The sequence below is a fragment of the Triticum aestivum genome, chromosome 4B (assembly GCF_018294505.1).
Source record: "Triticum aestivum cultivar Chinese Spring chromosome 4B, IWGSC CS RefSeq v2.1, whole genome shotgun sequence".
Classification (NCBI taxonomy): Eukaryota; Viridiplantae; Streptophyta; class Magnoliopsida; order Poales; family Poaceae; genus Triticum; species Triticum aestivum.
Window position 1 is genome coordinate 5,752,571 of NC_057804.1, and position 25,768 is coordinate 5,778,338.

Here is a 25,768-nt window from a genome sequence, read left to right on the forward strand (position 1 = left end):
AGCGCCAACGGGAGTGGTCGGCACGGCTGAGGTGGCGGCCTTCGGTTCCATTTCCATCAAAATCAGGACCGGTGGTGGTGGTAGCGATGACATTCGACGACTGAGGCAGGAAGAGGTGGCGCCGAGGGCGGGAGTTGGCAGGGGAATAGTTGTTCCTAAGAAATGTGTGTGCTGCTTAAAAATAAGAGAGGGGGCAAGGTTTTGAGAGTTAACTCCTCACAATTGCCAGGAGTTAACGGGATAGGGGATGGGCTAGGTGTGTTAATCCCTCAAATTTTTTTGAGGAGTCAACCATTTATAAGGGATCACTAGATTTGCCGTTATAGACCTGTCTCTCCTCCCCCCCCCCCCCCCCCCCAAATAAAATTATGTAGACTTGTTTGTTTTATTTATATACACAAGTTTTTTTTTCTTTGCATAAATGTATTGGTCGAGATAATCCGCTAATGTTCAACATATATAACAATAGAACCAGTTTTTTTAGCAAGTAACAAAATAGCGTGCTATAGTTAAATAGCGTCGACCTTATATATAATACGCTATTAGCGAGCCATTGTATATTTTTAGGGAAAGCAATGATGGTGGTTTATATTTCATGCAAAAATAAGAATACACCTTTTGATGAAACGTCCACAAAGAAATCCGAAAGCTCTGACATCCAAACAATAGTTTGGGAGGCCTATGACTTTCTTGCCAACACATTGGCCACCACATTGATTTATTTAGCGAGACAATTCTGAGGACACTAAAGTGCTATTAGCGACGCCTATGACTTTCTTGCCAACACATTGACGCGCTATTTTTTCTAGTGTTTTTTACATGATTTATTTACCATGATTGTCCTTAATTAGTACGGCAAGTCCACAACACCATTTATTTACAATTGGTGGGTCTACTTCGGCATGACATCAGCCCCCGGCATTTCACTGCAGGCGGTGGTCCACCGGATCAAGCACCGCCGGCGAGACGGCCGGGTCTCTCACTATGGCCTGGAGATCCCCATCTTCGGCCCCCAACGCGGCGTTCAGGAACGCCACCATGATCCCGGCGACGCACCGCCTCATGGCGTCCCTGGGCCCGTCGCCGCTCTCGCAGACGAGCCCGGTGATGAGCGCGGGTGCGTCGTCGTCCAGCAGGTCCAGGTGCCCGTAGTCCCTGGCCACGACGTGGTAGCACGGCGGCCGGCACTTGCGGTAGAACTCGGCGCGGCCCACCTCCGCGGGCGCGCAGGCCGGGAGGAGCCCGCCCTTCCCCTCCTCGCCGAGCCCGGTGCCGACGACCAGCACGGGCATCCCCGCCGTCAACGTGTCGAAGGAGGACGGCTCGTAGGTGAGGATCTCGGGCGGGAGCTGGGCGTTCCTCCCGGCGCCGGCGACGGGGTCGAGGCCGATCAGAGCCGAGAAGCTGACCTCCAGGCGGGTGTCGCCGTACCCTAGCGCCAGCGCGAAGGCCGTGTGGCCGCCCCGGCTGTGGCCGGCAAGAGCAAGCCTCGGGAGCTCCGGATCGACGCCGTCGGGGAGCACGGAGGGGAGGCCGCCCGGGAGCCAGTCCGCGACCCTGGCCGCCGCCGCGATGTCCTCGCCGTCGCCCAACGGCGGCAGCAGGCTGTTGCTGACGCTGAACTGTGGTGCGACCGTGATGTAGCCGTGGGACGCGACGTGCCGGAGGAGGTGCTGGTAGTAGTGGTTGCGGAGGAGGAAGCCGTGCAGGAGCATGACGACCGGGTACGTCCCCGCGTCCTTGGGCGCCACGATCAGCACCGGAACCGGCGGTGCCGGTGCCGCGTCGTTGGCGTCCACCTCGATGTCCTCAACTGCATGCTTCCCCGGCTCGAACACCGAGGTGCCGGACTTGTCCATCGTCGCCATCTCTGCTGCTGCCGTGGATGATAGGTCTGTGTCTTGACGATGAGAAGAGGGTGCGTGGCAGATTTGTAGGAGGATTGGCAAAGTTGAAGAAGGTAACTAATTACTTAATTTGGTAGTGGTCGATCTAGTTCAGCTTAATTTTGCTTGCATGGAAATGAGAAGAACGTGTTGGAGAGATTCAGGATTTTTATGCACACGCATGAATGAGACTGCTCAAGGAGGAAAAGAATCGATATATGATACTCCCTCCGTCCCGAAATACTTGTCATCAAAATGGATAAAAGGGGTTGTATTGTATCTAGACGTATTTTAATTCTAAATACATCTCTTTTTATCCATTTTGATGACAAGTATTTTCGGACGGAGGGAGTATATGACTGGATAATCAATGATCAAACTCATAGATGCGTGCAAGAATTTCATATTTCCTAAAGTGCACTTTGTTTCTCGCTCGATGGTAGTCGTTGGTTCTTCGTCTTCTCCTTCCTTTCTTTCCATCATGTCCTGGCTGAGTCCGATTAGATCTTGCATGCCTTGTTAGTGTTGTCTGCCTCGGCTCAACCGCTTGGGAAACGAGAAGAGCGTGTTGGAGAAATGCAGGTTTCTGATGCACATTGGTGTTCATTGCTGAAAAGAGATGGCAAGTTCATGAGCATCTTAAAAAAAGTATTAGGCATTAATTATGCTTGCAATTGTCGGATTAAAGACATGCCTAGTTATTTTTCTAATCCGTTGTTTCACTGTACACAATTTTTTGTCGATGAACCTTTTTAAAATTACACTATAGACAAATAAGCAGCAGTGTTGTTCAGAATATCGCCGTATGACACAAGAACGTATTCTTATTAATTCCCTAATCAAAACTTCATGTTGGTTGAATTAACTTGAATTTAAACAATGACCATTGACAACATTGCTTCAAATGATAGCCAATATTGACCGTCAAACTCGCCCAGCCACGTCGCAGCCATGGTGCGCACTGGGTGGGAGTGTGAGGGAGGGATGGGGCGCCGAGCATGAGGCGGCAATGGCGACGCACATGACAGGAAGACCCAACTCCTTTATGTAAGTCCCCAATCTCCTTTATTTAGGTTTTCAGTAGTAATTCTGGCCAAAGGCCAAGGAACTCATATTCGCTAGCACCGAAGGAGGAAAATAACCATGGAGATAACTGATTTATTCACGACCAAATTACTTATGGACCCGTCAGTGTAGAGTTGTTTTGCAGCAGTGAATTATCTCTTCGTACAATGTTGAAAGCAAACCAAAGCGGTTTCTAACGATACTAGAGTACATGTTTGCTAGTTCCATATACACCATCAGATGTTACATTTCTTATCAGTTACAGGTAAAACAACACTTTTTCACCAAGTAGCTAGGTAGGTAGTAGAGACGAAACCACATGATACTATTTCATCCTCATAGCCATAGGCACTACAGCGCAGGAAAGGTGATGCCAGCCTGCAAAAAATCAACCTGACCTTCACCACCTTTAATCGTAGATAGCTCGTCGCTCGCGCGTCGTGCCGTTGGCCTATGTGATGGATTCGGCTCTAGGCACTGAACTGCAACACTGAGAATGCGGTATATTTCTCTAGCAGTCTCAGCATCTGGAATCATAAGCCTGGGGTCCAGTAGATCTAGCAGGCACACGACATTGTTCTTGGTGGCCAATGACAGGGATGAGAGGAAATCGCCTGGATGAGATCCCATAAATAGCTCCAAAACAAGCACTCCGAAGCTGTATACGTCACATTTCTCCGTCACATTTTCTGTATATGCTAGCTCTGCAATTAATACAAAATAATTAGTGTATATGTTGCAATTAAAACAGCTCGAATTCCATCATAGTTATTAGATTACATCATCTACGTACACTGCTAAAACTAGTAACCGAGCTTATATTTTTGTTTACCTGGGGCAAGATAGCCTTTCGTCCCAGCAAGCCTTGTGAAATTCTCGCCGTAAATATTGAGAACTTTAGCCGTACCGAAGTCAGAGATGCAAGCTCTAAATTCTTGATCAAGCAAAATGTTGTTGCTTGTTATGTCTCTATGGACTATTGGTGACGAACAATCATGATGCATGTAGGCCAAAGCATGAACCACACCCAACACAATACAAATCCGCCTTCTCCAATCCAATTCAATTGCCCTTTCATTGTCCTTTAGTGTTTTTGCCAAGTCTCCTCTCTCCATATATTCATAGATAAGGAAGCTGCCTTGGCTAGAGGAACAATACCCAAAAAGTTTTACGACGTTTCGGTGACGAATCTGCACCAATGCCTCGATTTCACGAATGAACACAAGTTCGTTCACGCGACAATCATCTTCTATCATGTGTATCTTCTTCACTGCAAATATTTCGCATGTTGCAAGTCTAGCTTTGTAGACTGATCCATGTCCCCCGATACCAATGCAATGCATCTCACTAAAATCGTTGGTTGCTTCAACGATTTCCTTGAAGACAATTTTTCCATCAAAACTCCAAATAGAAAAGACGTTTGCTTGTATTACTTTATCGGTGTTAGTTGCCTTGGTTTTCCTTCTTTTATGCCAGAACATCAATATCACCGCAATAAGAACAAGAAATAGCAGAGCAGGAATAGTGGTTAGTACATGTATTTTGTATCCTTTCCTCTTGCCTCTGCTTTGAGTTGCACTACTACAAGGGGGCAATCCTTTCACAACACCACATAGCTTCTTATTATGCATGAACTGCTGGATTGGAGCTTGTCGGAAGACCTTACTGTCCGGGACCTGCCCTTCCAATTTGTTGTAAGATACATCAATGGATATCAAGCTTTCCATACTTTGAAATGATGATGGGATGGAGCCATTAAGTTCATTGTGTGAAAGATTTAGATTAGCTAGCATGATTAGACCACTAAGTTGGCTTGGTATTGCCCCAGTAAATGAATTGTCACTTATATCCAATTGGTCATGTAAGTTGCGCAATAACCCTAGCTTGGCGGGGATGTTTTCTTTAAAGTTATTGCCATTCAGCTTCAAAAAGCGAAGGTTCAAACAATGCTCGATTGAATCTTGTACCAAACCATTTAGGTTATTTGATGACAAATCCAAAAACTCTAGATTGGATAGCAATCCAATTTCTTCTGGAATGCTTCCATGGAGCAAATTTTCTGCGAGGTTGAGGTTAAACATTTTCTGTAAATTGCCTAGTGCACCCGGAATCTCTCCTTCAAGCTTGTTTGAAGAAAGATCAAGTATCCCTAGCTGAGATAGGTTCCCCATACTTGCGGGTATCCCCCCTGTAAGGTTGTTTTTTGAGAAGCGTAGCATTGTAAGATTATGACATCCTCCCCACTGATAGGATAATTGACCAAATAGTTTATTTGAGTTCATATCCATATACACCAAATTTGGATAAACACCCATCTTAGAAATATCTCCTTCTATTTGATTCCTTTCAAGACGAAGTCTGACTAGGCTTCTGCAGTTTACCAAACTTGATGGTAGAGGTCCATTGAGATTGTTGTCAGATGCAGTTAATATCTTGAGCATGCCACCAACGCACAAGTCAGGTGGCAAGGGACCAGAGAGATTGTTACGATCAAATTGTAGATCTTCGAGATCCATCAAGGTGCCAATTTCTCGTGGAACATGTCCAGAGAGTTGATTGTCAAATAGTTTCAGGGTAGTGAGCTTGGTCAAATTTCCAAAGGTATTGGGGATGGGACCCATGAATGTGTTGTTGTAAAGTCCCAAGTATTCTAGACTCGCGAGGGAACCTAGTTCTCGAGGAACATCTCCGGAGAGTTGGTTAAAACAAAGGTCTAAGGTAGTGAGCTTGGTCAAATTTCCAAAGATATCAGGGATGGAACCCATGAGTTTGTTTTCACCAAGTTGCAAGTCTTTCAGATTCACCAGGTAACCTAGTTCTCGAGGAATACGCTGAGAAAGTTGGTTACCCCATAGGTACAAGGTAGTGAGCTTGGTCAAATTTCCAAAGGTATCAGGGATGGAACCCATGAGTTTGTTTTCACCAAGTTGCAAGTCTTTCAGATTCACCAGGTAACCTAGTTCTCGAGGAATACGCCGAGAAAGTTGGTTACCCCATAGGTACAAGGTAGTGAGCTTGGTCAAATTTCGAAAGGCATTGGGGATGGAACCCATGAGTTGGTTTTTGCCAAGTTTCAAGTTCTTTAGGTTCACCAGGGAACCTAATTCTCGAGGAACATCTCCGGAGAGTTGGTTATCTCATAGGCACAAGGTAGTGAGCTTGGTCAAATTTCCAAAGGTATAAGGGATGAAACCCATGAGTTTGTTTTGACTAAGGTGCAAGTGTTCCAGATTCACCAAGTAACCTACTTCTCGGGGAACATTTCCGGATAACAGATTGTGAGTAAGGTACAAGATAGTGAGCTTAGTGCAATTCCATAGACTTCTTGGAACAGGACCTGTTAGGTTGTTGGTGGAAAAATCTAACCTGGTCAGCTTCTTCAGGTGACCTAGTTCAGCGGGTATAGGACCGGACAAGTGGTTGTCTGACAAATCCAACCCAACGAGACTCTCTAATTGTTTTATTTGCCTCGGTATTTCACCCGAGAGTTCATTTCCCTGGAGCAGCAGGTGCCGCAGGTTTGGCAAGGATGATGCTAAAACGGGTGGAAATGAGCCCCTTATCTGATTGTAGGGTAGTCGGATACTCGTGAGAGTATGCAACGCCGTGAAGTTAAGGGCCTCCAGCATCGCTCTCAGCCGCAGCCCCCCGAGAGAGATCTCGGTGATGCTTGCTTGATGCTCGCCACACCAGATGCCGTACCAGCCGCATGGCCGTGTTGTGGTGTTTCCCCAGGATTGGAGCTGGGCTGGGGGGTTCTGTATGGTGGCTTTCCAGGCTAGGAGGGCTCTGGCCTGTTCTTCTAGGAGGGAAGGAGGTAGCGCTGCCATGGCGTAGGGAATCGAAGCTAGCAGGAGAGCGAGACAGATGAGCTTTAGGTGAGGAGAGGTGTCCATGGCTGTTGGCATGGCGGTAGTAGGTTCTTGGTTTGTGCGTGTGAAATAACTCCATGGAGTTTTCTTAATTATATAGCAGGTGCATGGAGATGGAGTCCGTCGGCCGTCCCAGGAAGAAGACCAGTGCAGTGCAGATGGTGCCAGATGGAGTCGTCTGCGCGCAGATTGGTGTCCGTCCATGTGCATATATAATTGGAAGTAGAGCACTATATTACTCCCAAGTCTGAACCTCTAGTGCAGATGGTGCCAGATGGAGTTAGCATGTTTGTTTGATTAATATTACTCCCAAGTCTGAACCTCTAACACATTTTCTACAAGGCCTGCATCGTAATCAATGTCTAGGGCCGGCATCGTTCAACCAACTTTTTAGGGCATATTGTTTTTGAAACATGGTCACTTGGGGCCTTATTCATTAAAAAAATAGAAGGGAGTTACCCCATTAATTAGTGAAAACCCAGGCAGAAACCGTTACAACACACCCACAAAAGGGCACGCGGCCGAACTGACACCCGCAAGACCCTACACACCGTCGAGGTTACCCGCAATGTCATTGTCGTCACCTCTCCCCGAGCATGCTATTCCGACTTTACCATGGACGACCCGTCAAGACCTCGCCAAACAAATGACACACGAGAACCTCAAAGTCCAAAGCCAAACAATCGGCTGCCGATGTCAAGGACAGGCAGCTCCGATTTTGTTGAAGCGCTTCACATGAGAAAATTGCAAGCCTCGCAGTGACCTAGTCCAGCGCAACCTTTAGAGAGCGCCATCCGCTGAACCACCCTCATGGAGTCATCGTTGCGCAACGCACCCAGCTCCAACTTGGCTGTCACTGTGAGAAACAAGCATATGCACATCCATTGGCGAATCGGATTGCCGACATCAGAAGGACAATCACTATCGGATACCAACAAAACGCGATGTTTTTATTTTTACCTTGTTGGCATTTTATCGAGCACTTGGCGGCCGTGTTTCTTGTTGTCGGCTCCGACCACCGCTCGCGCCGGAGCAATCGCCGGAGGGTCCGCCGCAGTAGCAGCTTGAGGTGTCGGCCTAGGACGAGGCACCGCCTTGGTCTTCTTCATCTCTTCTTCTTCGCGCCTGCCTCGGCGAGCGCTGACACCACCATCGTCGGCTTTCGAGACCGTTTTCCTCTGGTAGGTGCAGTCGAAGGGCGGCGTGCCATTGCCGGGGAGGCGGTGTCTATTGGGGAACGTAGTAATTTAAAAAAAAATTCCTACGCACACACAAGATCATGGTGATGCATAGCAACGAGAAGGGAGAGTGTTGTCTACATACCCTTGTAGACCGTAAGCGGAAGCGTTAGCACAACGCGGTTGATGTAGTCATACGTCTTCACGGCCCGACCGATCAAGCACCGAAACTATGGCACCTCCGAGTTCTAGCACACGTTCAGCTCGATGACGTCCCTCAAACTCCGATCCAGCCAAGTGTCGAGGGAGAGTTCCGTCAGCACGATGGCGTGGTGACGATCTTGATGTTCTACCATCGCAGGGCTTCGCCTAAGCACCACTACGATATTATCGAGGTGGACTATGGTGGAGGGGGGCACCGCACACGGCTAAGTGATCCAAGGGATCAATTGTTGTGTCTTTGATGCTAGCCCTGCCCCTCTATTTATATGTTGAGCCCCGGGGTCAAAACTTGGAGCAAAAGCCTCCTCAAAGTCGGTTTTGCCCGAAAGGCAAGAGTCCCACTTGGACTCTAGGAACAAACGCCACAATCCTTGGCGTCTGTCCCAGACGCCATGGGCCTCGGCGTCTGGCCCAGGGCCAGACGCCAGGGTCTCCGGCGTTTGGCCCCCTGGCCTCCGCAAAACTCCTTTTGCACCGACCTAAAGCCTCATGGGCTTGACCCCTTGGCCTAACCATATCATCCAATATATGAATCTTTACGTCTCGATCATTTCGAGACTCCTCGTCATGTCCCCGAACTCATCCGGGACTCTGAACTCCTTCGGTACATCAAAACACATAAACTCATAATATAACTGTCATCGAAACCTTAAGCGTGCGGACCCTACGGGTTCGAGAACAATGTAGACATGACCGAAACACGTTTCCGGTCAATAACCAATAGCGGAACCTGGATGCTCATATTGGCTCCCACATATTCTACGAATATCTTTATCGGTCAAACCGCATAACAACATACGTTGTTCCCTTTGTCATCGGTATGTTACATGCCCGAGATTCGATCGTCGGTATCTCAATACCTAGTTCAATCTTGTTACAGGCAAGTCTCTTTACTCGTTCCGTAATACATCATCCCGCAACTAACTCATTAGTTACAATGCTTGCAAGGCTTATAATGATGTGCATTACTGAGTGGGCCCAGAGATACCTCTCCGACGATCGGAGTGACAAATCCTAATCTCGAAATACGCCAACCCAACAAGTACCTTCGGAGACACCTGTAGAGCACATTTATAATCACCCAGTTACTTGTGACGTTTGGTAGCACACAAAGTGTTCCCCCGGTAAACGGGAGTTGCATAATCTCATAGTCATAGGAACATGTATAAGTCATGAAGAAAGCAATAGCAGAATACTAAACGATCGTGTGCTAAGCTAACATAATGGGTCAAGTCAATCACATCATTGTTCTAATGATGTGATCCCGTTAATCAAATGACAACTCATGTCTATGGCTAGGAAACATAACCATCTTTGATCAACGAGCTAGTCAAGTAGAGGCATACTAGTGACAATCTGTTTGTCTATGTATTCACACATGTATTATGTTTCCGGTAATACAATTCTAGCATGAATAATAAACATTTATCATGATATAAGGAAATAAATAATAACTTTATTATTGCCTCTAGGGCATATTTCCTTTAGTCTCCCACTTGCACTAGAGTCAATAATCTAGTTCACATCACCATGTGATTTAACACGAATATTCACATTTGTATGTGATTAATACCCATAGTTCACATCGTCATGTGATCAACAACCAAAGGGTTTACTAGAGTCAATAATCTAGTTCACATCGCTATGTGATTAACACCCAAAGAGTACTAAGGTATGATCATGTTTTTCTCATGAGAGAAGTTTAGTCAACGGGTCTGTCACATTCAGAGCCGTATGTACTTTGCAAATATTCTATGTCTACAGTGCTCTGCACGGAGCTACTCTAGCTAATTGCTCCCACTTTCAATATGTATCTAGACCGAGATTTAGAGTCATCTAGATTAGTGTCAAAACTTGCATCAACGTAACCCTTTACGACGAAGCTTTTGTCACTTCCATAATCGAGAAACATATCCTTATTCCACTAAGGATAATTTTGACCGTTGTCCTGTGATCTACTCCTAGATCAAAATTGTATTCCTTTGCCAAAAACAATGTAGGGTATACAATAGATCTGGTACACAGCATGGCATACTTTATATAACCTATGGCCGAGGCATAGGGAATGACTTTTCATTCTCTTTCTATCTTCTGCCATGGTCGGGTTTTGAGTCTTACTCAACTTCACACCTTGCAACACAGGGAAGAACTCTTTCTTTGACTGTTTCATTTTGAACTACTTCAAAATCTTGTCAAGGTATGTACTCATTGAAAAATCTTATCAAGCGTCTTGATCTATCTCTATAGATCTTGATGCTCAATGTGTAAGCAGCTTCACCGAGGTCTTTCTTTGAAAAACTCCTTTCAAACACTCCTTTATGCTTTGCAGAATAATTCTACATTATTTCCGATCAACAATATGTCATTCACATATACTTATCAAAGATGTTGTAGAGCTCCCACTCACTTTCTTATAAATACAGGCTTCTCCAAAAGTCTGTATAAAACATATGCTTTGATCAACTCATCAAAGCGTATATTCCAACTCCGAGATGCTTGCACCAGTCCATTGATGGATCGGTGGAGCTTGCACATTGTTAGCACCTTTAGGATTAACAAAACCTTCTGGTTGCATCATATACAACTCTTCTTTAAAAAATCCATTAAGGAATGCAGTTTTGACATCCATTTGCCAGATTTCATAAAATGTGGCAATTGCTAACAAGATTTGGACAGACTTTAAGCATCGATACGAGTGAGAAAATCTCATTGTATTCAACACCTTGATCTTGTCGAAAAACCTTTTGCGACAAGTCGAGCTTTGTAGATAGTAACACTACTATCAGTGTCTGTCTTCCTCTTGAAGATCCATTTATTTTAGATGGCTTGCTGATCATCAAGCAAGTCAATCAAATTTCATACTTTGTTCTCATACATGGATCATATCTCAGATTTTATGGCCTCAAGCCATTTCGTGGAATCTGGGCTCATCATCGCTTCCTCATAGTTCGTAGTTTCATCATGGTCTAGTAACATGACTTCTAGAACATGATTACCATACCATTCTGGTGCGGATCTTACTCTGGAAGACCTACGAGGTTCTGTAGTAACTTGTTCTGAAGTTTCATGATCATCATCATTAGCTTCCTCACTAATTGGTGTAGGAATCACTGGAACTGATTTGAGTGATGAACTATTTTCCAATTCAGGAGAAGGTACTTTTACCTTATCAAGTTCTACTTTCTCCCACTCACTTCTTTCGAGAGAAACTCCTTCTCTAGAAAGGATCCATCTTAGCAACAAATATCTTGCTTTCGGATCTGTGATAGAAGGTGTACTCAATAGTTTCCTTTGGGTATTCTATGAAGACGCACTTCTCCGATTTGGGTTCGAGCTTATCAGGTCGAAGATTTTCCACATAAGCATCGCAGTCCCAAACTTTAAGAAACGACAACTTTGGTTTCTTGCCAAACCATAGTTCATAAGGCGTCGCCTCAACGGATTTTGATGTTGCCCTATTTAACGTGGATGCAGTTGTCTCTAATGCATAACCCCAAAACGATAGTGGTAAACCGATAAGAGAGATCATAAATTGCACAATATTCAATAAAGTGCGGTTACGATGTTCGGACACACCATAACGCTATAGTGTTCCAGGTTGAAAGATCGAGGATGTCGCCTAGAGGGGGGTTGAATAGGCGTTTTAAAATATTTACGATTTAGGCTTGAACAAATGCGGAATAAACCTAATGGTTAATTTGTCAAGCACAAAACCTACAATGACTAGGCTCACCTATGTGCACCAACAACTTATGCTAAGCAAGATAAGCAACTATGTGATAGCAAGATATATGACAAGAACAATATGACTATCACAAAGTAAAGTGCATAAGTAAAGGGCTCGGGTAAGAGATAACCAAGGCACGCGGAGACGACGATGTATCCCGAAGTTCACACCCTTGCGGATGCTAATCTCCGTTTGGAGCGGTGTGGAGGCACAATGCTCCCCAAGAAGCCACTAGGGCCACCGTAATCTCCTCACGCCCTCGCACAATGCAAGATGCCGTGAATCCACTAAGGGACCCTTGAGGGCGGTCACCGAACCCGTACAAATGGCAACCCTTGGGGGCGGTCACCGAACCCGTACACTTTGGCAACCCTTGGGGGCGGTCACCGGAACCCGTCAAATTGCTCGGGGCGATCTCCACAACCTAATTGGAGACCCCGACGCTTGCCCGGAGCTTTACACCACAATGATTGAGCTCTGAACACCACCAACCGTCTAGTACGCCCAAGCACCCAAGAGGAACAAGCTCAAGGGCACCAAGCACCCAAGAGTAATAAGCTTCTCAACTTGTAACTTCCACGTATCACCGTGGAGAACTCAAACCGATGCACCAAATGCAATGGCAAGGGCACACGGAGTGCCCAAGTCCTTCTCTCTCAAATCCCACCGAAGCAACTAATGCTAGGGAGGAAAATGAGAGGAAGAACAAGAAGGAGAACACCAAGAACTCCAAGAACTAGATCCAAGGGGTTCCCCTCACATAGAGGAGAAAGTGATTGGTGGAAATGTGGATCTAGATCTCCTCTCTCTTTTCCCTCAAAAACTAGCAAGAATCCATGGATGGATTGAGAGTTAGCAAGCTCGAAGAAGGTCAACAATGGGGGAAGAACACGAGCTCAAAGGATAAGACTCAATGGGGAAGAAGACCCCCTTTTATAGGTGGTGAGAAAAACCAACCGTTATCCCCTCACTCAGCCCGCACGACACGGTACTACCACAGGGAGCTGCGGTACTACCGCGGTTGGCTGCGGTACTACCGCGGTTGGCTGCGGTACTACCGCTGCAGGTTGCGGTACTACCGCACGTGCAGCTCTGGCCAGATGAAGGCCTGTTGCACAGGGCAATGAACGGTAGAACCGTCGGAGCGGTACTACCGCGCGCCCCTACGGTACTACCGTAAGGCAGGCAACACTAGGCGCAGAGAAAACACGGATGTTAAAAATTACTTCCATACCTACTTCCGCTGAGGGAGGACCTGCGCAAAACTCCGGCACGGTACTACCGCACACTAGGAGCGGTACTACCGCGTAGGGCGCGGATGTAAAAAATTACATCCGCCCCTACTTCCGCTCATGCTGCTAAGCCAGGCCAGAGCCCACGGTACTACCGCGCTCGCGGCGCGGTACTACTGCGTAGGGCGCGGATGTAAAAAATTACATCCGCCCCTACTACCGCTCGAGCAGCTGCGCCTGGCCGGAGGGTACTACCGCTCCCACAGAGCGGTACTACCGCAAGGGCCTGCGGTACTACCGCTCCGGAGAGCAGTACTACCGCATGCCCCAGATCAGCAACACTAGGAGTCCTTCATTTTGCAGAGAAGACAACAGAGGGTAACAATAAAACCAGAACTGCCATAACTTCTGCAAATGAGCTCTGAATTGAGCAAACTCAAGCTTGTTGGATACAAGACAACGAGTAGCATCAAAACAGAGAAGAACCGGCAGAACCTCCAACATCGAAAACATCATAGAAGATGCATGTGAACTCCGTTTTCGATGAACTCGAGCTTGTCATGAAAATGACCAAAAGCTCCAAATCTCGCAAGGAGAAGAACCAAACAAGAACCAATAAAGATGATGCAAGGATGCAATGGTTTGAGCTCTCTACGAACGAAACGATCAAGCAACTCATCGAGAGCCCCCCTTGATAGTACGGCAGTCGATCCTATAACCCGGTCTCCCACAACTACCATGAGACCGGTAAAATAGAAAACCTATCAAGGGCAAACCTTTGCCTTGCACAGGGTCCACTTGAGCTAGATGATGACGATCTACTCCTCCTCAAGATGGACCACCTTTCTTGATTGTGTTGGCTCGATGAAGACTAGTTGATTGCTCCCCCATACTCCACTATGGGTGAGCCACTCTTCTGCTCATCTTCACAAGTCCATTGTCACCACAATGGACGGCAAGCTTCAAGCACTTGATCTCTTTGTGATACATCACTTGAACTTGCACACCGTAACCTAACCTCACAAAGAACTCTCACGAAGACCATGGGTTAGCACACAAAGCATAATGGACAATGCTTACCATACCATGGGATCACTTGATCCCTCGGTACATCTTGTGCGCTTTGTGTGTTGAATCTTTCCAACTCTCTTCATTTGGATGATGTCTTGAAGGTGGACATGAATGATCACACAATCTTATTCTTCAAGACATGCTTGCAATAAGCTCAACACTCACGTGACCAATCTTTGGATAATTCCTTACTAGCACCTTGGTCAACTCATAAACTCCTTGAAACCAACACATGGGCTTCAAGAAATGCCTATGGACAAATCCTTCAAATATAACTCAATGCAACCATTAGTCCATAAAAAATGTCATCAATTACCAAAACCACACATGGGGGCACCGCATGTCCTTTCACAGGTGGTGTGAACTGTGAAACTATTCCACATTGTTTTATATGAAGGCCAAACTCGTAACTAATATTCTTATCCACGATCAGATCGTAGAAACTTTATTTTCTTGTTACGATGATTCTTCACTTCACTCTGAATTTCTTTGAACATTTCAAATGTTTCAGACTTGTGTTTCATTAAGTAGATATACCCATATCTGCTCAAATCATCTGTGAAGGTTAGAAAATAACGATACTTGCCACGAGCATCAACACTTATTGGATCGCATACATCGGTATGTATTATTTTCAATAAGTCAGTAGCTCGTTCCATTGTTCCAGAGAACGGAGTTTCAGTCATCTTGCCCAAAAGGCACGGTTCGCAAGCATCAAATGATTCATAATTAAGTGATTCCAAAAACCCATCAGCATGGAGTTTCTTCACGCGCTTTACACCGATATGACCCAAATGGCAGTGCCACAAATAAGTTGCACTATCATTATCAACTTTGCATCTTTTGGCATCAATATTATGATTATGTGTATCACTACGATCGAGATCCAATAAACTATTTTCATTGGGTGCATGACCATCAAAGGTTTTATTCATGTAAACAGAACAATAATTATTCTCTGACTTTAAATGAATAACTGTATTGCAATAAACATGATGAAATCATATTTATGCTCAACGCAAACGCCAAATAACATTTATTTAGGTTTAACACTAATCCCGAAAGTATAGGGAGTGTGCGATGATGATCATATCAATCTTGGAACCACTTCCAATACACATCGTCACTTCACCCTCAACTAGTCTCTGTTTATTCTGTAACTCCTGTTTCGAGTCACTAATTTTTTGGCAACCGAACAAGTATCAAATACTCAGGGGCTACTCTAAACACTAGTAAGGTACACATCAATAACCTGTATATCAAATATACCCTTGTTCACTGTGCCATCCTTCTTATCCACCAAATATTCAGGGTATTTCTGTTTCTAGTGACCATTTCTTTTGCAGTAGAAGCACTCAGTTTCAGGCTTTGGTCCAACTTTGGGCTCCTTCACGGGAGTGACAACTTGCTTGCCATTCTGCTTGAAGTTCCCTTTCTTTCCCTTTGCCCTTTTCTTGAAACTAGTGATCTTATCAATCATCAACACTTGATGCTCTTTTCTTGATTTCTACCTTCGTCGATTTCAATATCATGAAGAGCTCGGGAATCGTTTACGTCATCCCTTGCATACTATAGTTCATCACGAAGTTCCAGTAACTTGGTGATGGTGACTAGAGAACTCTGCCAATCACTATATTATCTGGAAGATTAACTCCCACTTGATTCAAGCGATTGTTAGTACTCAGACAATCTTAGCACTTGCTCACTAGTTGAGCAATTCTCCTCCATCTTTTATCTATAGAACTTGTTGAAGATTTCATATTCTCTCAACTCGGGTATTTGCTTGAAATATTAATTTCAACTCCTGGAACATCTCATATGGTCCATGACATTCAAAACGTCTTTGAAGTCCCGATTCTAAGCCGTTAAGCATGGTGCACTAAACTATCAAGTAGTCATCATTTTGAGCTAGCCAAACATTCATAACGTCTGCATCTGCTCCTGCAATAGGTCCGTCACCTACCGGTGCATCAAGGACATAATTCTTCTGTGCAACAATGAGGACAATCCTCAGATCACGGATCCAATCCGCATCATTGCTACTAACATTTTTCAACACAGTTTTCTGTAGGAACATATCAAAATAAACATATGAAAGCAACAACGCGAGCTATTGATCTACAACATAATTTGCAAAATACTACCAGGACTAAGTTCATGATAAATTTAAGTTCAATTAACCATATTACTTAAGAACTCCCACTTAGATAGACATCCCTCTAATCCTCTAAGTGATTATGTGATCCATATCAACTACCCCATGTCCGATCATCACGTGAGCTGGAGTAGTTTCAACGGTGAACATCAATATGTTGATCATATCTTCTATATGATTCACGCTCGACCTTTCGGTCTCCGTGTTCCGAGGCCATATCTGTTATATGCTAGGCTCATCAAGTTTAACCTGAGTATTCCGCGTGTGCAACTGTTTTGCACCCGTTGTATTTGAACGTAGAGCCTATCACACCCGATCATCACGTGGTGTCTCAGCACGAAGAACTTTCGCAACGGTGCATACTCAGGGAGAACACTTTTACTATGATAATTTAGTGAGGGATCATCTTATAAGGCTACCGTCAATCAAAGTAAGATAAGATGCATAAAACATAAACATCACATGCAATCAATATAAGTGATATGATATGGCCATCATCATCTTGTGCTTGTGATCTCCATCTTCGAAGCACCGTCATGATCACCATTGTCACCGGAGCGACACCTTGATCTCCATCGTAGCATCGTTGTCGTCTCGCCAATCTTATGCTTCTACGACTATCGCTACCGCTTAGTGATAAAGTAAAGCATTACAGGGCGATTGCATTGCATACAATAAAGCGACAACCATATGGCTCCTGCCAGTTGCCGATAACTCGGTTACAAAACATGATCATCTTATACAATAAAATTTAGCATCATGTCTTGACCATATCACATCACAACATGCCCTGCAAAAACAAGTTAGATATCCTCTACTTTGTTGTTGCAAATTTTACGTGGCTGCTACGGGCTGAGCAAAAACTGTTCTTACCTACGCATCAAAACCACAATGATAGTTTGTCAAGTTGGTGCTGTTTTAACCTTCGCAAGGACCGGGCGTAGCCACACTCGGTTCAACTAAAGTGAGAGAGACAGACATCCGCCGGTCACCTTTAAGCAACTAGTGCTCGTGGCGGTGAAACCAGTCTCGCGTAAGCGTACGCGTAATGTCGGTCCGGGCCGCTTCATCTCACAAGCTGAACCAAAGTATGGCATGCTGGTAAGCAGTATGACTTATATCACCCACATCTCACTTGTGTTCTACTCGTGCATATGACATCTACGCATAAAACCAGGCTCGGATGCCACTGTTAGGGAACGTAGTAATTTAAAAAAAATCCTACGCACACGCAAGATCATGGTGATGCATATCAACGAGAGGGGAAAGTGTTGTCTACATTACCCTTGTAGACCGTAAGCGGAAGCGTTAGCACAACGCGGTTGATGTAGTCGTACGTCTTCACGGCCCGACCGATCAAGCACCGAAACTACGGCACCTCCGAGTTCTAGCGCACGTTCAGCTCGATGACGTCCCTCAAACTCCGGTCCAGCCGAGTGTCGAGGGAGAGTTCTGTCAGCACGACGGCGTGGTGACGATCTTGATGTTCTACCATCGCAGGGCTTCGCCTAAGCACCACTACGATATTATCGAGGTGGACTATGGTGGAGGGGGGCACCACACACGGCTAAGAGATCCAAGGGATCAATTGTTGTGTCTTTGGTGCTAGCCCTACCCCTCTATTTATATGTTGAGCCCCGGGGTCGAAACTTGGAGCAAAAGCCTCCTCAAAGTCGGTTTTTCCCGAAAGGCAAGAGTCCAACTCGGACTCTAGGAGCAAACGCCACAATCCTTGGCGTCTGGCCCAGACGCCATGGGCCTCGGCGTCTGCCCAGGGCCAGACGCCAGGGTCTCCGGCGTTTGGCCCCCTGGCCTCCGCAAAACTCCTTTTGCACCGACCTAAAGCCTCATGGGCTTGACCCCTTGGCCTAACCATATCATCCAATATATGAATCTTTATGTCTCGACCATTTCGAGACTCCTCGTCATGTCCCCTATCTCATCCGGGACTCCGAACTCCTTCGATACTTCAAAACATATAAACTCATAATATAACTGCCATCGAAACCTTAAGCGTGCGGACCCTACGGGTTCGAGAACAATGTAGACATGACCGAAACACGTTTTCGATCAATAACCAATAGCGGAACCTGGATGCTCATATTGGCTCCCACATATTCTACGAAGATCTTTATCGGTCAAACCGCATAACAACATACGTTGTTCCCTTTGTCATCGGTATGTTACTTGCCCGAGATTCGATCGTCGGTATCTCAATACCTAGTTCAATCTCGTTACAGGCAAGTCTCTTTACTCGTTCCGTAATACATCATCCCGCAACTAACTCATTAGTTACAATGCTTGCAAGGCTTATAATGATGTGCATTACTGAGTGGGCCCAGAGATACCTCTCCGACGATCGGAGTGACAAATCCTAATCTCGAAATACACCAACCCAACAAGTACCTTCGGAGACACCTGTAGAGCACCTTTATAATCACCCAGTTACGTTATGACGTTTGGTAGCACACAAAGTGTTCCTCCGGTAAACAGGAGTTGCATAATCTCATAGTCATAGGAACATCTATAAGTCATGAAGAAAGCAATAGCAGAATACTAAACGATCGTGTGCTAAGCTAACGGAATGGGTTAAGTCAATCACATCATTCTTCTAATGATGTGATCCCGTTAATCAAATGACAACTCATGTCTATGGCTAGGAAACATAACCATCTTTGATCAACGAGCTAGTCAAGTAGAGGCATACTAGTGACAATCTGTTTGTCTATGTATTCACACATGTATTATGTTTCCGGTTAATACAATTCTAGCATGAATAATAAACATTTAGCATGATATAAGGAAATAAATAATGACTTTATTATTGCCTCTAGGGCATATTTCCTTCAGTGGCCACCCTGGAGACCATTGGAGCGGTTGGAGGAGGAGCTTGGATGCGGTGGGTCTTCTTGATATCAAACTCTTCTTCAGTGCCAGCGTCGCCGCGTGGGTGATTTCCGTCGGCGAAAAGCCAACACTGGTGTCCGGCGGGGTGAGGGAAGGGGCCGTGCTATCCATTTCGGCCGGCCCGACGGTCATCTGTGGCGGTGGAGGGTTGTGGCGGTTGCGCCTGCGGGAGACAGTGCGGCGAAAGGGAGAGGCGCCACTTTTACTCGGCCGCGGCGGGATGGAGTAAGACAGTGCGCCGTAAGGGAGTAAAACATAATTTTTACTCCTTATGGCCTTTTAGGGGATCGGTTAGAAATGCCCTAATCGTGGTCCAGAACACCTAAAAGTTAAGATATCCAGGTGTTAATGTGTTCTGCACTACCAGAAGCTGAATAGACCTTTTGGCCTTTTGGGTATGACTATACCCATCGGTGGATGGATGAAATTCTTGACAGAGCAATTTGGGTTCAGTGATACGCAGGAGTTAGAAACTAACAGTATGCTTGTAGAAGTGGTTACGGAGGAAGAAGCCTTGCAAGGGCATGGCCACGTGGTATGTTTCTGCACCACTACAGAAACCCGTCAGTGGAGCTTGTTTTGGCCCGTCATTTTCAGCGTTGTTTTGCAACAGTAAATTATCAACCCTTTGTACAATGTTACAAATTAAATCAAAGCGGTTAATAATGATGCATTAGTACACGTTTGTTAGTTTCAAATATAGCAGACACATACATAGAAAACAACATTTTTAAGCTTCCAGAAGAAAAACATTTTTTAAGCAAATAGGTACGCAGAAACCACATGATACAAATTCACTATCCATAGCCATAGCTAGGCACTACAGAATAGGAAAGGTGATGCCAGCCTGCAAATAATCAACATGATCTTCATGAACTTTAACCGTAGATAGCTCATCACTGGCACGTCGTGCCGTTGGCCTGTGTGATGGACGTGACTCCAGACACTGAGCTGCAACACTGAGAATGCAGTATATTTCCCTAGTAGTTTCAGCATCTGGGAGCGCGAGCCTGGAGTCCAGCAGATCTTGCAGGCACACAACATTGTTCTTGGTGGCCAATGAGAAGGATGAGAGCAGATCACCTGGATGAGATCCCATAAATAGCTCCAAAACAAGCACTCCAAAGTTGTATACATCGCATTTCTCCGTCATGTTTTCTGTATATGCTAGCTCTGCAATTAATACAAATTAATTAGCATATATGTCAAAAGTAAACAGATATTACATCATCTACATTACTGCCAAAACTGCAAGACTAGTAATTGAGGTTTTTTTTTTTTACCTGGGGCAAGATAGCCTTTCGTCCCAGCAAGCCTTGTGAGATTCTCGCCATAAATATTGAGAATTTTAGCCATACCGAAGTCAGAGATGCAAGCTCTAAATTCTAGATCAAGCAAAATATTGTTGCTTGTTATATCCCTATGGACTATAGGTGACGAACAATCATGATGCATATATGCCAAAGCATGAACCACATCCAACCCAATATGTATCCGTCTTCTCCAATCCAATTCAATTGCCTTTTCGTTGTCCTTCGGTGTTTCTGCCAAGTCTCCTCTCTCAATATATTCATAGATAAGGAACCTGCCTTGGCCAGAGGAACAATACCCAAAAAGTTTTACAATGTTTCGATGACGAATTTGCACCAATGCCTCGATTTCACGATTGAACACCTGCTCGTTCACGCAACACTCATCTTCTACCATGTGTATCTTCTTCACTGCAAATACTTCGCATGATGCGAGTCTAGCTTTGTAGACAGATCCATATCCCCCGGTTCCTACGCAATGCATTTCGCTAAAATTGTTTGTTGCTTCAACGATTTGTTTGAACACATTTGCTCCATCAAAACTCCAAATAGAGAAGACTTTTTCTTGTGTTACTTTATCGATCATAGTTTCCTTGGTTTTCTTCCTTTCATGTCGGAACATCAATGTCACCGTGACAAGAACAAGAGATATCATAGCAGGAACGATGACTAATACAAGTATTTTGTTTCCCTTCGTTTCCCTTCTGCTATGAGTTGCACTACTACATGGGGGCAATCCTTTCACCACACCACACAACATTTTATTATGCATGAACAATTGGATTGAAGCTCCTTGGAAGAGCTTACTCTCCGGGACTGGCCCTTCCAATTCATTGTAAGATGCATCAATGGATGTCAAGCTTTTCATACTCTGAAATGATGACGGGATGGAGCTATTAAGTTCATTGTGTGAAAGATTCAGGGTGTCTAGCACGACAAGACCACTAAGTTGTCTTGGTATTGCCCCACTAAATGAATTATCACTTAAATCCAATAGGTCTTGTAAGTTGCCTAATAACCCTAGTTCAGAAGGGATGTTTCCTTTGAAATTATTGTGATTTAACTTCAAAAGACGAAGCTTCAAACAATGCTCAATTGAGTCTTTTATTGAACCACTTAGGTTATTTGATGACAAATCCAGCAACTCCAGACTTGACATTTCTCCAAATTCCCGTGGAATGCTTCCATGGAGCAAATTGTCCGTGAGGCTCAGGTTGAACAATTTTCTTAGATTGCCTAGTGCACTCGGAAGCTCTCCTTCAAGCTTGTTTGATGAAAGATCAAGTAGCCCTAGTTGAGATAGTTTCCCCATACTTGCAGGTATTTCCCCCGTAAGGTTGTTGTTTGAGATGCGTAGCATCGTAAGGTTATGACATCCCCCCCAGTGATAAGATAATTGACCAAATAGTTTATTTGAGCTCATATCCATATAGACCAGATTTGGATAAAGCCCCATCTCAGAAATATCTCCTTCTATTTGATTCCTTTGAAGGCGAACTCTAACTAGGCTTCTGCAGCTTGCCAAACTTGATGGCAGAGGTCCATTGAGATTGTTGTCAAATGCAGCTAATGTCTCGAGCATGCCACCAACACACAAGTTAGGTGGCAAGGCACCGAAGAGATTGTTACTATAAAATTGAAGATCTATGAGATCCATTAAGCTACCAATTTCTGGTGGAACATGTCCAGAGAATTGATTACCACCGAGGTATAAGACAATGAGCTTGGTCAAATTTCCAAAGCTATTGGGGATAGATCCCATGAGTTTGTTGTCGCTAAGGTCCAACGATTCTATATTTACCATGGAACCTAGTTCTCGAGGAACAAGCATGGAGAGTTGGTTATAAGATAAGTACAAGGTAATGAGATTGGTCAAATTTCCAAAGGTATTAGGGATGGAACCCATGAGTTTGTTTTCACTAAGCTCCAACTCTTCCAGATTCACCATGTAACCTAGTTCTCGAGGAACATGTCCTGAGAGTTGGTTATCAAATAGGTGCAAGGTAGTGAGCTTTGTCAAATTTCCGAAGGTATTGGGGATGGGGCCTATGAGTTTGTTTCCACTAAGTTCCAATTTTTGTAGACTCACAAGGGAACCTAGTTCTCGAGGAATATGTCCGGAGAGTTGGTTATCCCATAGGTACAACCGAATGAGGTTAATCAAACTCTCAAGTGTATTGGGGATGGAACCCATGAGTTTGTTGCTGCTAAGAGCTAATTCTTGTAATCTCACTAGGTAACCTAGTTCTTGAGGAAGTAATCCGGATAACTGGTTACCATCAAGGTACAAGATAGTGAGTTTAGTGCAATTCCCTAGGCTCCTTGGAATGGTGCCTGTGAGGTTGCTGCTGGAAAAATCTAGCCTGATCAGCTTCTTTAGGTAGCCTACTTCAATGGGGATGTGACCAAAGAAGTGGTTTTCTGACAAAACCAACCCCACTAGACTCTCGAGGTGTTTTATTTGCCATGGTATTTCACCGGAGATTTTATTTCCCTGGAGCAGTAGGTGCCGCAGGTTTGGCAGGGATGATGCTAAAGCGGGTGGAAAGGGGCCCCTTATCTGGTTGAAGGGGAGCCGGATACTCGTGAGAGTATGCAACACCGTGAAGTTGAGGGCGTCCAGCCTCGCTCTCAGCCGCAACCCCCGGAGAAAGATCTCGGTGATCACCACCTCTTGGCGCCTCGCTCGATGCTGGCCGCACTTGATGCCGTACCAGCCGCATGGCCGTGTTGTGGTGTTTCCCCAGGACTGGAGCTGGGCTGGAGGGCTTTGGATGGTGGCTTTCCAGGCGAGGAGGGCTCCTGCCTGTTCTTCCAGGAGGGAGGGAGGTGGTGCCGCCATGGCTTGCCGAAACGAGGCTAGCAGGATAGCGAGCAAGACGAGCTTTAGGTGAGGGGAGGTCGCCATGGCTAGTAGCATGGTTTTGTTCCGCTGGAACTCCATGGAGAGTCTCTTCTTATAGAGGTTGATCTCTATTGGCGTACCTGTGGGGCCTGAGGCGAGAGAAAGCTCCGCGTGCGGCCGGAGACTAGCACTTTCATGGAGTCGTCGGAGGAAGAAGACGAAGACGACGAGATTCCATCCGTGGAATGGTATTGCCCGGACTGATGTATGCCGTGAAGGGCTGGGCTCTCGTACCGTCCATGCATATGTACGTGGAAATTCTATTACTTCTGGACGGCTGATTTTTCAAGAACTAACTGTGTCCACGTATAAAAATCTTCATATGGGGTGGATATTTTGGACTGGTAAACGGCGCGTCAAGTTGAACGGCGCGAGAGAGAGGGGACGTGCGCCGAGGTCTGATGAAAAGTCATCTGGTTGATTTTCTACTGAAAAATACACTGTCTTTGTTTGATTTTCCACTGAAAAATACACTGCCGTGCCGAACTAGTGAGTGATATGTTTGGACTTGACTCGAGGCTAGACTTAGAACAACTATATGGTGTGCTTCCGTTTTGGCATCAAGCTGATCCAAAATAATCTTTCGAACATGACATCTGCAACATTGGTATATTTTAGTATTACAAAAAAAATTCAGGAAAAAATGATTTGTTCTGAAAACTGGTCATGATTTTATAAAAAATGTTTTGGGCAATAAGTCCTATGTAAGCAGTGCACTATTTTTTATGAAACATCGACATAGGTGCATTGCCAAAAACAATTGTTTCACTACGGCCCAACACTATGAGCCATGCAGAGCGGTGTGGACATGAAAATGTCACTGCCCTAACATTATCGGCCATGCAGAGTGGTGCGGAGATAAAAATTCGTCACCACCAAAACTCACCAAAATATACGATCTCGACCCATTATGAAAACATTTCAAGCATAATGCTCACAAAATTCACGGATCATAATTTCCACAAATATTCTTGAGATTAACATCATTTTACAACATAGATATAATACTGAAAATTAGATCATTAACAAATGACACCAATATTCATACTACGTTAAAAAAATTCTACAAAAACTGATTTTCCTTATCCAAAAAATTAATATCATTAGTCACAGAATTTTGGGCATTTCTTGTCTAAAGGTCAAAACCTTTGAAAGCAGAGAAAACTATTTGAAACTAAAAGACACATTTTGGCTTAGAGACATTCACATCGTTATATTATTGTTTTCTGTACATTTTTGAGCTAATTGTTTTCTGTACATAGTTAGGGAATTATTTACTAAATTTGGAACAATGTCCATAAAATAGCAAAATACTCTAAATAGAGAAAATGTAGTGAAATTAAAAAAATCATTCTGGTCCAAAAGCAGGCCTTGGCCATGAGGAGAAAAAGACCCGGCTTAGATTGCGAGCCTATCAAAGCCGAGCCCATTCTCGCCTCTGCCCACAATTCTCCTGGGATCAGTGGCGTGAGAGGCGACGACGGCTAGCCGAAACCATGAGGACACAGCTGGCTTGTTCGCCGGGGCACGCGTGCAGAGATGCGCGCGGCTCCGTCGAACTCTCCCGACCACGTCACGACCATGGTCCCACGGGTGGCGGGAAGGATGCATCGATGCCGGCCTTGTACAAAGGATCGACGGCGTGGCGCACGGCATCCCTGACGCCACAGACGATAGGGCACTGGCCAGGAGCATGCGGGAGAGGTGGCACGCATGACAAGGAGGCCACGCGACGCATTTAGGTGGCAAAAATCACCATCCTGGCCCTTTTCCATAACTTAAGCACGATCTAACCCCACTTTGGAAAAAATTCACAATTTGACCCTTTTTCTACCGCCGTTGTCTTTGGCTATAGGGTAACACATCCTACCGCCAAGGCCTTTGGCTTTAGGACTCATCATTTCCAAAATTATTCTCAAGATTAACATCAGTTTATAGCATTAATATGATACTGAAATGGATCAAGACAATCGTTAACAGATGACACCAATAAGGACAACACACTTCAAATCCCTAAATAAAATGTATATTTTATCCAAAAAACTTAAATAATCAATAATTCCTACATCACGACTTACAAAAATATCAATATAAAAGCCAAATGCACCGCCAAATTTTTTGTTTCATAATGGCACAATATTATCGGTCGTGCAGAGCAGGGTAGAAAATCAAAATGTGTGACCACAAAAACTCACCAAAATACATGACCTCGACCCATGATGAAAATATTTCAAACAG

At 44.9% G+C, this 25,768-nt stretch overlaps 3 protein-coding genes across 3 annotated transcripts; all 3 read right to left on the bottom strand.

Annotated features, from left to right (window-relative positions):
- Positions 1–596: 596 nt before the first annotated feature.
- On the bottom strand, positions 597–2,839 carry LOC123094110 (chlorophyllase-1-like). The gene is made up of 2 exons (XM_044516179.1): positions 2,809–2,839; positions 597–1,894 (listed from the first exon to the last, which is right to left on the bottom strand). Exons 1-2 carry the CDS (start codon positions 2,837–2,839, stop codon positions 924–926), a joined length of 1,002 nt encoding a protein of 333 aa, XP_044372114.1. The 3' UTR covers positions 597–923.
- A 359-nt stretch (positions 2,840–3,198) lies between these two features.
- Positions 3,199–6,847, bottom strand: LOC123090513 (MDIS1-interacting receptor like kinase 2-like). The gene is made up of 3 exons (XM_044511815.1): positions 6,142–6,847; positions 3,784–5,565; positions 3,199–3,655 (listed from the first exon to the last, which is right to left on the bottom strand). The coding sequence occupies exons 1-3, from the start codon at positions 6,845–6,847 to the stop codon at positions 3,303–3,305; spliced, it is 2,841 nt and encodes a 946-aa protein (XP_044367750.1). The 3' UTR covers positions 3,199–3,302.
- Positions 6,848–20,024: 13,177 nt separating this feature from the next.
- On the bottom strand, positions 20,025–23,576 carry LOC123090512 (MDIS1-interacting receptor like kinase 2). Its single transcript, XM_044511814.1, has 2 exons — positions 20,599–23,576; positions 20,025–20,488 (listed from the first exon to the last, which is right to left on the bottom strand). Exons 1-2 carry the CDS (start codon positions 23,567–23,569, stop codon positions 20,136–20,138), a joined length of 3,324 nt encoding a protein of 1,107 aa, XP_044367749.1. The 5' UTR covers positions 23,570–23,576; the 3' UTR covers positions 20,025–20,135.
- Between the last annotated feature and the right edge of the window lie 2,192 nt (positions 23,577–25,768).